The following is an 11,149-nucleotide window of genomic DNA, read 5'->3' as shown; positions in this document are numbered from 1 at the left end:
TATTGAGTTCAATACAAAGCAACTCAATACAAAATTTTGAATTTCCCGCCCCGCCTCCCTCCCGGGCCGACGCATGCAGCGACGTCACCGGGAAACCCCGGTGATCGTCACTGCACTCACCGGCTGAACAAGGAAGGGGACAGACGAGTCCGGAGGAGCGGAGGGAGAAGGTGAGTATTTTTTTTTTTTTCTGTCCAGCGATCGACTCTGGACAGGGAGAGGGAGGGGAAGCCACGGAGGGAGAGGAAGCCAGCTGGCTTAGAAGAGAAAGCCAGCCGGCTTCCTCTTCTAAGCTGGCTGGCTTTCTCTTCTAAGCCGGCCTGCTTCTTCTTCTAAGGAGAGGACACCCGACGCTGGAGGACGACGCTGGAACACGGACCTGACGCGGGAACACGGACCCGACGCTGGATGAGCACAGCGGGACCAGGTAAGTTAGATTTTAATATAGACGAAAAAGTACGGGGTTATCCAAAGTAGCAAAAATTTTTGGGACGAAAAAGTACGGGGTTAGCGGTTGGGAGGTTAAACATAGCCAGGATGAGATTTATTTTGGTATTTATTTTACCGTTGACACTGTGTTTACTGTCAATCCTGTGCCTAAATAAAGCACCCAGACAGAAGCTTGAATTTTGATTGATAACCATGAGCTGTGTCATTTAAACTGCTGCAAGCATCAACACTCACTTATTAACGGTGCAGAAAGCACTGCAAGTAAAATTGCATTGGTAACAAAAGACATAGGCAAGTACATGAAACAAGGCTGATCAGATCAGTGCAATGTGATCAACATGCGACAACACTATACTCAACACTTTTGCAACAATGGCTTCTTCAACAGCATGACTACATTTCACATTACAAAAAGGTTTGCAACTGTCCCTTTTTCTATGTCAACAAGTCCATTGTTTTGACATTCTGCCAGAACAAGGACTGACTGTTTAAGCCAGTGTCCTAAGAAACAAAAGCAAATCCATACCTGTACACCTCTTCCTACACACAAGAATCCACCTTTGTCTGCTAATGGCCTGACCAGCTATCATGTGAGCATGGATAGAGTGCAAAACTGCCACAGTGGAGAAAATATCCAGCAAATTGACTCTCATAATGTATCTGGAAAAACTTGACAACTCTTATCACCAGACCTGGATCCGCAAAAAGATTGTTTTTAAAACAGATGGGTTTGTTCAGAAGGGAAGAACATTGCTTACTCCTTTTCTATCTACTACAACATATGCGTTGAGGCAATGGCCCTGATTTATTCTCCAAAGGCTGGAGAGAATACACTTTCACCAGTGGAGCTGGGTGATCCAGCAAACATGGAATGGATCTGGTACAGAATTGAAAACATTTGCTAACAAATAGCTAATGACTTTTAGGAAATCATTTCACGGTCTTCTGTATCACCCAGCTTCACTGATGAAAGTGTATTCTGTCCAGCCTTGGAGAACTTTAATAAATCAGGGCCAAAAAGAGAAAACAGCCAGTCCTAATGTGCTCCCATATCCCCATCCACATGGAAACTTTGGATAACTCGTGTGTATTTGTGTGTGTGTATTTTTTGCATGAATGGATATTTGAGGATTATATCCCATATGGATACACCTTAGGACTAGGTCTTAGACTACTTATTGTTTACTGCTTCCCTACTACTCTCTTTCTCACCCCTCTGGTTACCTGACTCTGTTGCTACTTTTGGATTCAGATCCAATGGTGCAGGTATATCTATGCTAAATTAATGCCCAAGAAAACTGTTGCTCACTACCTTATTTTTTATTGATTTAAAACACTTAAAAGTCTCTACAATCTTTATTTTTATGAAATAAATGTGCATAATGAACGATATTTTTATATTTCTAATACACTAATGACCTTTGGATGGTCCAACACTATGGATTCTGTAAGGACACACAAAAAAAATAAAGACTATTTTGACAAGTGGATTATAAGGTGTGGATTTTAATGTTATAAAGTTATAAGGGTTTTCTCCTGATTCTAGAGTAGAAAAAAATGTTTCACTGGAGTTGAACTATTACTTAATAGCACATAGAACGTGTAAGGTAAAAGAAAAAAAAAACCTTTTCATTACAAAAAGTGATACTGGACGTTACTGGCCAAACCAAGCTACAACTTATATACTACGCCAACAAAGCTTTAACTAGGTGTTATACAAGTGTTTTTGATATCCCCGACACATCATAAATCACCTGTACTTAAGGCATATTTAAAAGTATGGTTCTATTTAACTTTGTGTTTTGTCAAATTTTCCCTTACTATCTAGACATATTAGGGATTTCTTTATCTGGCATCCTAGGGTTATATTGTCTTTTCATAATACAAGCACCTGTATTAATGTAAAGGGATGATGGCACCTATTGGTGGAAATTTAAGGGGCCTTTTCCCACTGGTGCACTGCATTCATGCATTCCTTTACTTAAATTAGAGGTAGGCAAGCCCTGGCCTTTAAGCCGGGTACGGCCTAGCCAGTATTCCAGTCTGGCCTAACGCCCCCCCGGTTATTTATTGTTGGATCTGGGCTAATTGAATTGTAGAGTTATCGCGAGATCCCACGATATCGAGTTCCCGCACAGTAACTCCAATTACTATGCATAAAGAGCAGAAGCAATGAATGTCATGTCTTAAACACCGAATGGACTGACATATTATTCTTCGTCCAACGGGGCAACAAAGCCCTGTGTTTAGTGTGCAACACCACCAACAGCACTTTCAAGCGGTTGAATCTCAAGGCCCATTTTGATGCCAAGCACGCGCACACGTACAGAGACTACACCGCAGATGAGCGGAAAACTTGACCTCCTAAAATGGCCTAGTAGTCCAAAAAGTTTGCCGACCCCTGACTTAAATGCATGTGTTATTGTAACGTGTGGCAGTCTCCTGGGTTGCCATTCATTCCCTCTCTGCTCTTTGTATTGCAGGAGATGGGGTGCATGCACCTTCTATGTTCCTCTATGAGATGGTGCTACCAGGAAAGGGAGAGAGTGGGAGTGTCCTATAGGCCTGGCAATCAGCTGTGATTGCTCCCTGTCCACCTTGTACTGTGAGATAATCCCAGCAGCAGCAGAATGAGAGCTGTATCTTTGTCCATGCAGATGTAATTAACCCCATGTAAACCATCATATCTCCTACACAATCATAGGGGACTAAATCAAATTTCAGCCTCCTAAATATAACAAGTTGTCAGATACGGGGCAGAAGCATAACATCCTAAGAAGCAGGAATATTTTCACATTATAGGATGCTATTTCTCAAGACCAGGGTCCCCAAATTAAGTTTGCATGTTAGGAACCAAATTAACCCCCCTAGCGTTCTAATTCTGTAATTTTTTGATGCAAAAAGTGATCCTATTTTTTTTAAAATAGACATTTTTGTTTATATTGTGGGCCTGTAATTCTTAGGATTAACTCCCAGGTATAATAATTATATTTATTTATTATATTATAATCATAAATTATAATATAATACACAATTATAATACATTATTATAAAAAATAATGAAACAGACCACAACAGTGTAATTTATCAAAAAAAAATTTATTAAAAAATTCTAACTGAAATTTTCCAAACAAGGGTGCAATATTATTGATAAATAAGAAGATAAATTAAATGCAGATTTTAGAAAAAAAAATTACATTTTTAGTAAACATCCCAGGTGTGGTAGATTTTGAAGCAGGGTGCTGCACAAAGTCCAACATCACAGAAGAACCTGGTTTCCTTGCGTTTCTTCCTTTCCTCTGTCATCGGTCTTTGAGCAGCAAACCACGCACATCCTTGTAGGTGCAGCCTTTTTCTGGGTTGGTGGGATGTATTCAACGAAGTGACGACCGGTCAGGCCTTCTGGGTTGACAATGGTGGAAGCACGACATCCAGGTCTATTCATAGCCACTGATGGTGTTTGGTGGTTCTTGACTATGGATTCGGAAACTTGCAACATGAAGTCTGAATGACTCTCAGGCCTCTGACTTCTTTTTTTTGTACAGAACGTAGGCATTCCATAGGCACTGCTCAACTAGATGCCTGAAAATCTTCTTGTAGTACTTGCTTTGCTGTTTCCTCATCGCTGGGTAGAATGTCATGGCTTGGTCAGCTCTGTCCACACCTCCCATGGTGCTGTTGAAGTCATTCACGACCTGTGGCTTCATCACTTCTTTCCCACGTTTTGTGTGTACCAGAACAGTGGAGGCATCATGTACAGTACTCATCAGGCACACATCTTTCTTGTCACGCCATCTCAGGGCCATCATCTTTCCTTTCTGCCAGGCAACCATTTCTCTTGTCTTCAGCTTCCCTTTTGCAAACAGTGCTGGCAGGTTGCGTCGGTTAGCCCTAACGGTTCCATACGCATCTGTTCTGTGTTGCAGAAGGAACTCATAAAGCTCAGGAGATGTGTAGAAATTGTCAGTTATGACACAATAGCCCTGACCTAGCAATGGCTCAATGAGGGATAGCACTGAAGATGTTGCCAATCCATAATGGCTGTATCTGGGGTTGAACTGTGTCCCTTTTCCAGTGTACAGTACCGTATTCCAGATGAGGATTCACACAGCATATAGGTCTTCACGCCAAATCGTGCCCTCTTTGACGCAATGTACTGCACCCAGCTGAGCCTCCCCTTGTAAGCCATTAGACTTTCGTCAATGCTGACATCTCTTTCTGGCACATAGGTTTGCTGGAAATTTTGTAAAATAATCTGAGATACTTCCCAAATTTTCTTGAGTTTGGGTGCAGGGTGGGTAGTCCCATAAAATTCTTCATTGTTTGCGAAGTGCAGGTACTTCATGATGAGGGAAAAGCGATATTCAGGCATGACTGAGCCAAAGAATAGAGTGGCAATCATTTTGTTCTTGGACCAGTACCACTTCTGCACAGGTTTGCCCACAACTCCCTGCAGGATCACCAAGCCCAAAAACAGCCACGTCATACTTGGTCACAGGTTCCCACTTTCTGCTTCTTGCAAAAAAAAAAAAAAATTTAGCCAAAAATTTTAAAAAGTTAGCAAGCACAGAGCAGCACACATGTTGGCAAAAAAACATTAGCAAAAAATTTCTAAAAGCTAGCACAGAGCAGCTTACATGTTTGCATAAAAAAAAGCGAAAAATTTCAAAAAGTTAGCAAACACAAGAGCGGCTTACCTGTTTGTCTCCGCAACAATTTTTTCAATAACTTCATCAGTCAAAAACAACTTCAGGTATGCCAGGGGGTCATCGCATTCAGCCTCAATTTTCATCCCAGGTGCGCCGGTAAATGGAAATCTTGGTGGTGCCGCCTGGTCCACATCAAGGTCAATAGGACACCATGTGCGCACAGGTTCAGAATCGTCGCTCAGTTCACATTCGCTGTCCGATGACAAATTTCCTGGTGAATCACTATCGCTAACGCTCGATTCCACAAGGGACTCCAAATCGCTATCGCTGCTTTCAAATTCCTCCAAAACAGTGCTTGCGCCGGCGAGATGCCGTTTGGATGCCATGCGGTCTCCAGCAAACAGTCAGGAACATCAAGGTCAAAGACAAAGTGATGAAATAATACATTCAGGAAGTGATTTATAGCCATCCAAAGGTCAGATCAAGGTCAGGGCTAATAGTGGTCAAAATGTAAATCAGGGCACTGGGCAATGATGCTTGGTGTACTACAATGTGTATCTATACTTTTATTGAGTGTTATGTGTGTTTTTTTACTGTAAAAAAAAATTTAAAAGCAGATTACATAGTAATCTGCTTTTAAATTTCCCGCCCCCAGAATCCATCACTCCGCATCACCCGGAAGATGTCAGACATCTTGCCGGGTGATGCGGGGGGATGTCCAGGTCCCCGCCCTACTCATTCCCCTGCACGCATCTCCCGGAGGCTGATCTCTGGGTGATGCGAGCAGGAGAGTGAGCAACGGGGACATTCCCTACTCCAGGAGGCTGATCAGCCTCCGGGAGTAGGGGATATCCCCGCTGCTCACTGTCCTGCTCGCATCACCCGGAGATCAGCCTCCGGGAGATGCGAGCAGGAGTAGATCCAGGGGGTGCTGCCAGCGGGAAATCTCCGCTGGCATCACCCTCTGGATTTACTATTGGTGATCGCATCTGTATTTAGATGCGATGCACCAAGCAGAAATCCTGCATGGTGCACCGCATCTAAGTGCAGATGCGTGCATCGGGGTGGTGGGGACACGGGCGGTATTTAAAAGCAGATTACTCCGTAATCTGCTTTTAAATTTCCCGCCCGGCCACGCCCCCCGACGGAGAAGTGCCCGGCCATCACAGCGGGATCCTGAGATCGCCGCTGGACCGCGGGGATCAGGTAAGGGGGACAGCCAAAGGTACCCCGAGTGTGACTCGGGATTACCGCTTTTAGCAATTTTTCCCACCCCGAGTCACACTCGGGAATACCGCTAGGGGGGTTAAGTTTGCATATAAGGAAGCCCCAGTGACCACTTCCATGGTAATGAGCATTGGGGTACTGTCAATTCGCTCTGTGCTGTGGTGCCTCAAATACATACTTGCTCGTTCACAATACTTCAAGACTGCGTTCAGACTGGCGGTGAGGTTATGGTGCAGTTACCCCTTTCCTCATGCCATGGAACCCTCCCTAGGGGGAGATGCTCAGTACCGCTCACTGTCCCCTGGACCCAAAACTGCAGAAGCTGTGGTGTGACGGGCTGAGCAGCTGGTGGGGTGCCTGTTACACATAGCTGACCACGAGGGGAGATCTTGCATGGAGACCCAGACAGAGGGAGATTGACAGGTATTTTGTGTTTCTTCCATTCGTGAATTATCGTGCTAACTGTTGTCACCTTCTCACCAAGCTGCTTGGCGATAGTCTTGTAGCCCAGTCCAGCCTTGTGTAGGTCTACAATCTTGTCCCTGGCATCTTTGGACAGCTCTTTGGTCTTGGCCATGGTGGATAGTTTGAAATCTGATCGATTGCTTGCTTTTGTGGACAGGTGTTTTTTATACAGGTACTGTAACAAGTTTGGATTAGGAGCACTCCCTTACAGAGGGTGCTCCTAATCTCAGCTAGTTACCTGCATACAGTGAAGACACCTGGGAGCCTGAAATCTTGCTGGTTGATAGGGGATCAAATACTTATTTTACTCATTAAAATGCACATCAAGCTCTGACTTTTGAGCACTGGGGTTTTGAGGGTTTTTTTGTTATTATTCTGTCTCTCAAAGCTACAATAAACCTACCATTACAGTTATAGACTGGTCTTTTCTTTCTCAGAGGTCAAATGTATAAAATCAGCAGGCGATCAAATACATTTCCTTCACTGTACATCCACATGTAATTTTAGGACACACACGCAAGCATTAGTTTAGCATTTTGCATGCTTGTTATTTAAACCTGTTTATAGTGTACTAAGTACCACAGTTGCCCACGGTTTGCCTTTTAAACAGTTGGAATACATAGCACATAAATGTTTAGAGGCAAAACACTTCAAAAACAGGTTTTGACCAAAAGATTGCCTTTTGATATGGCTGACCAATGGCAATTAATGTGCAAGACCATAAACTAGAGTTTGCAGGCAGGACTGCTTCCCTGATAAAATGTTGAGTTTTATGGTCCAACAGGGAGTGGCCACAAACTTTCCTGATAAAACATTTCCATCTGAGATGGAAAGGACGACCAAGAAGGTATTCAAGAGGACAATGACTCTACAGCCAAGGGAAGCTGGAAAGCACCCTACCTGGCTGACATGAAACCACTTTGAAGTTTTAACAGACGACAAAGATTCAAGGTCAAATACTCAGTTTCCAATGTGATTGCTTGACATTGTGAAAAACTCTTACTGAAGCCAAGTAACTTTTAGTGTGTACTTTTGTACACACTGCCAGTGTTCACTTACAAAGAAGGGTTAGATAGTGTGTGCATATGTGTCTATGTGTGCACAGTTTTGATCTTTGCATATTTTGTTGTGTCCTCCTGTAACTCTCAATATTTTGTTTACAAACAATTTATTGTTGAGTAAAAGCATAAAACTACAAAACAAGCTTTGTTCTTCGGGCTTTACTGAGAAAACTAGACTAATAGTTCATTTTACAAGTATACAGCAAAAATATATGCCACCAAACAAAACACTTTTATGCTATGACTTTACAATCAACTTGAGTGAGCTACATCACATGTAGTAGTAATAGGTACATGTTTTGAAATTGTGATTTTATTTGTCTTTTTGAATGATTTATGTTAAAGGAACTTTCATTAACATTATTTTAAAGTGCCCTAGAAAATCCCTTTAAATTCTCTATATAGTTACCAGGGATTTTTTTCCTCATTGAATGCACAGAACACACAGAGTTCCGGCCCCTTTTTTTATGGATTTTCAACCCTAGAATTACATCTCTAAAGCCCTCATAAAAGCTTTCCTTAGTCACTTTTCCTCACATAAGCTATGTATGGAGTGCTCTCTGGAGGAAAAGTGTCTGGACTCGAGGATTACCAGGATGTGAGTTCCAGCAGCTTTTTTCTTACAAAAAAAGCACTGATTGGTATTAAATATTGTGATTGGCATTCATACTTTGCAAGTGGCAACAAGTTAAAATACTGATTTGTAATATTTTTTTCCTTTTTAGATATTAAAGAGATAGCCAACATCCCTGTTAGAGGTTGATTGCTGTCCGTGTCCCATTTGCAGACTTTTTTTCTCTTTTCCTGTCTGGTAAAACACCAATGTCTGCAGGTGAAAAATTGAAGAAATCTACCTAATAGAAATTCTTTTGATTTTACATACATATTAAGGACTTTGAATAGGGGCAGAAATGTCCCCTAAGCCTTGGATAAAGGGAAAGGAGGATATGGCAGCAGATGCAAAATGAGGCTATGCTATGTTTCTACTGATATCTGAAGGTGCAGAGAAATGTGGTCATAGGCAAGGCTAACGTTGTAGGAAGATACCCAGAGCAAAATAAGTGGTGCACAAAATTTAGACCTATGATTTGTCGGACAATCTATTTTTTAATAAAACAGTGTCCCAAAGCTTGCTATTAGCACTACCAGATAAGTTTCCTCACTTTCTCAGCCATTAGAAAGGAGGAGAACATTGTTGTCATGGTGGCTTGGACAGCTACTAAATGTAAAGAACTGAACAAAAAGAAGTGTTGGTGGATAACTGGGACACAAAAAACTCCATGACACAGATACCCCTGGCAAGAAGCATGCAGGCTGTGCATAGAACTGAGCCCACATCAAATATTTAGATTTGCATGACAGCATAACACTGGAAGGAGTAAAAGCAACAAGAATGTTTTTTAGGAGAAAAGGGACTATGGCCATTTTTAACAGCAACAGCACTTGGAAAATCTCTTCTGAAGGAAAAATCTTTGAAAGCCCAAACTCCTCACACAAAAAACTAAAACCAAGCTCACTATCCAGGGAAGTATAGCCCACTGATTATGAGCAGACCAGTTGTCTGCTAAATTACTCATGCAAAGTAAAAACAAAACTACTTTGTAAAACATTGTAAGCAGTAACCAATGATTAACTTTTAGCCATTTTATTTAGACTAACAACAACTTATCTAGGACCAGCTGATGTGAATTATTACAAATAACTGGGGTTCACACTCCGCCATGTAGTCAGTATGCAGTTTTCTTACCAAATGTTAAGCTAACTACATAGGCCCATACAAACTGTTGCACAGCATGTCCTGTTAAAACCAGAGCCCAATGGTAATTCTATGTCCTGAAGTACATGCCTCTCATAATCTACATATACTAACTATTCCAAAATCTATTTTTTTGCAATAAGTAACTATTATTACATGGATTTGAATGAAATAAACAAAAATTAATACTAACTAATGATAATGTGTACTTACGATGGAACATACTGTGAAATTATCTGCAACGCCCTGTGACAGGTGTTAAATGATGCAACAATATCTATTTAAAATAAAAAAAAAAGTTAAAGGCGAATAGGTCTGCATCACATGCTTCATATAACAAACAATAAGTGCTCACAAATACTAGTTTTAGGCTTCATTTAATGGTCAAATGCCAAAAAGCCTAACATACATGTAATATTAGGTTATTAGCAGTCTCCTGAACAGTACGAGGGGGTGGTGAGAAGATCCTGACTTTGCCCCCTTCCAGATTAAATATTGAAATGGGTGTGGGGGCATATGACAGCCTAATATCTTAGTATGTAACTGTGCAAATATCAGGTCTTTGCAATTCCTAAAACTGTTTTTTCTTTTAGTGAGAAGCTGTGATGGCAGAGGCACAAGCAAGTTTCCTGTTGTTGGAAGTTAAGGGTTAAGGGGAGTTAAGAGTTAAGGGAGTTAAAGTCCGCAAAGAACATTCACAATGAGATTCACACTGAGATGTCACAAACACTGGGGGGGGGTCCTTCCTTTCCCTGGAGAAACAAAAACTTAATGACGACCCATAACCCCAACGACGGGAAACTTGCTTGTGCCATCACAGCTTCCCACTAAAAGAATAAACAGTTTTAATAGTCGCAAGGACCTGATACTTGCACAGTTACATACTAAGACATTCGGCTGTCATATGCACTCACACTGATTTTTCTATTCCATCTGGAAGGAGGCAAAGCCAGGAACTTCTCAGTACCCCTTCGTGTATAGATATGTAAACTGACCATCTCTACACTAAATACTGGGAATAACAGTGTAGAGTTCACTTCCTGGGTTAGTGTTCCAACTTCAAGTCCATGGGTACCTTTGAAACAATCTCCTGAAGAATGCCTTGTGGTGACCTTGAGTACACTTGCAGATGAATGCATGAACTTTTTTTTTTTTTTTTCCACCTTACATGGGCAAATGCAAATATACAATTGGAATAAGTAGTTTTAACATCTTTAAATTCATTTTTTACATTTATTACTGGCATTTTATTGGCTGCTGCAAGTTTTCTGGCCATAATCATAGGGCCATTACGATGTTCCACAGACCTAACAGTACTCAAGTAATGGAATACAATGAATTTTATGTAATGGAATACAATGAACTCTGTAATGGAACAGCAGTAATATTGGAGGGACAGCTGGGTGTAGCCCTGTAGGTGGTGGTGATGGTGGTATGTCTTTGCCATTTGTGTTAGTGGCTAATGGGGCCTTTCCCCCAGTAACAACCTGATGAACCCAATTTGAAAGAGAGGTTTGGATTAGATGCCCCCTCATATACAC

The 11,149-nt window shown here is 41.6% G+C and overlaps 2 protein-coding genes across 5 annotated transcripts in view; both read right to left on the bottom strand.

The window, feature by feature from the left end:
- RRN3 (RRN3 homolog, RNA polymerase I transcription factor) overlaps positions 1-11,149 on the bottom strand; it is a 119,768-nt gene that overhangs the window by 63,388 nt on the left and 45,231 nt on the right. For all 4 annotated transcript variants that reach the window (XM_072418998.1, XM_072418997.1, XM_072419000.1 and 1 more), the window contains exon 7: positions 9,822-9,885. In XM_072418998.1, coding sequence (XP_072275099.1) covers positions 9,822-9,885 — 64 coding nt within the window. The remainder of the gene's footprint in view (positions 1-9,821; positions 9,886-11,149) is intronic.
- Positions 1-11,149, bottom strand: part of NTAN1 (N-terminal asparagine amidase) — a 242,237-nt gene that overhangs the window by 215,358 nt on the left and 15,730 nt on the right. The window lies entirely within an intron of this gene.

This window comes from Pyxicephalus adspersus, chromosome 7 (genome assembly GCF_032062135.1).
Source record: "Pyxicephalus adspersus chromosome 7, UCB_Pads_2.0, whole genome shotgun sequence".
Lineage (NCBI taxonomy): Eukaryota > Metazoa > Chordata > Amphibia > Anura > Pyxicephalidae > Pyxicephalus > Pyxicephalus adspersus.
Note: the sequence above shows the minus strand (reverse complement) of the source record. Positions and strands in the feature narration are given on the sequence as shown.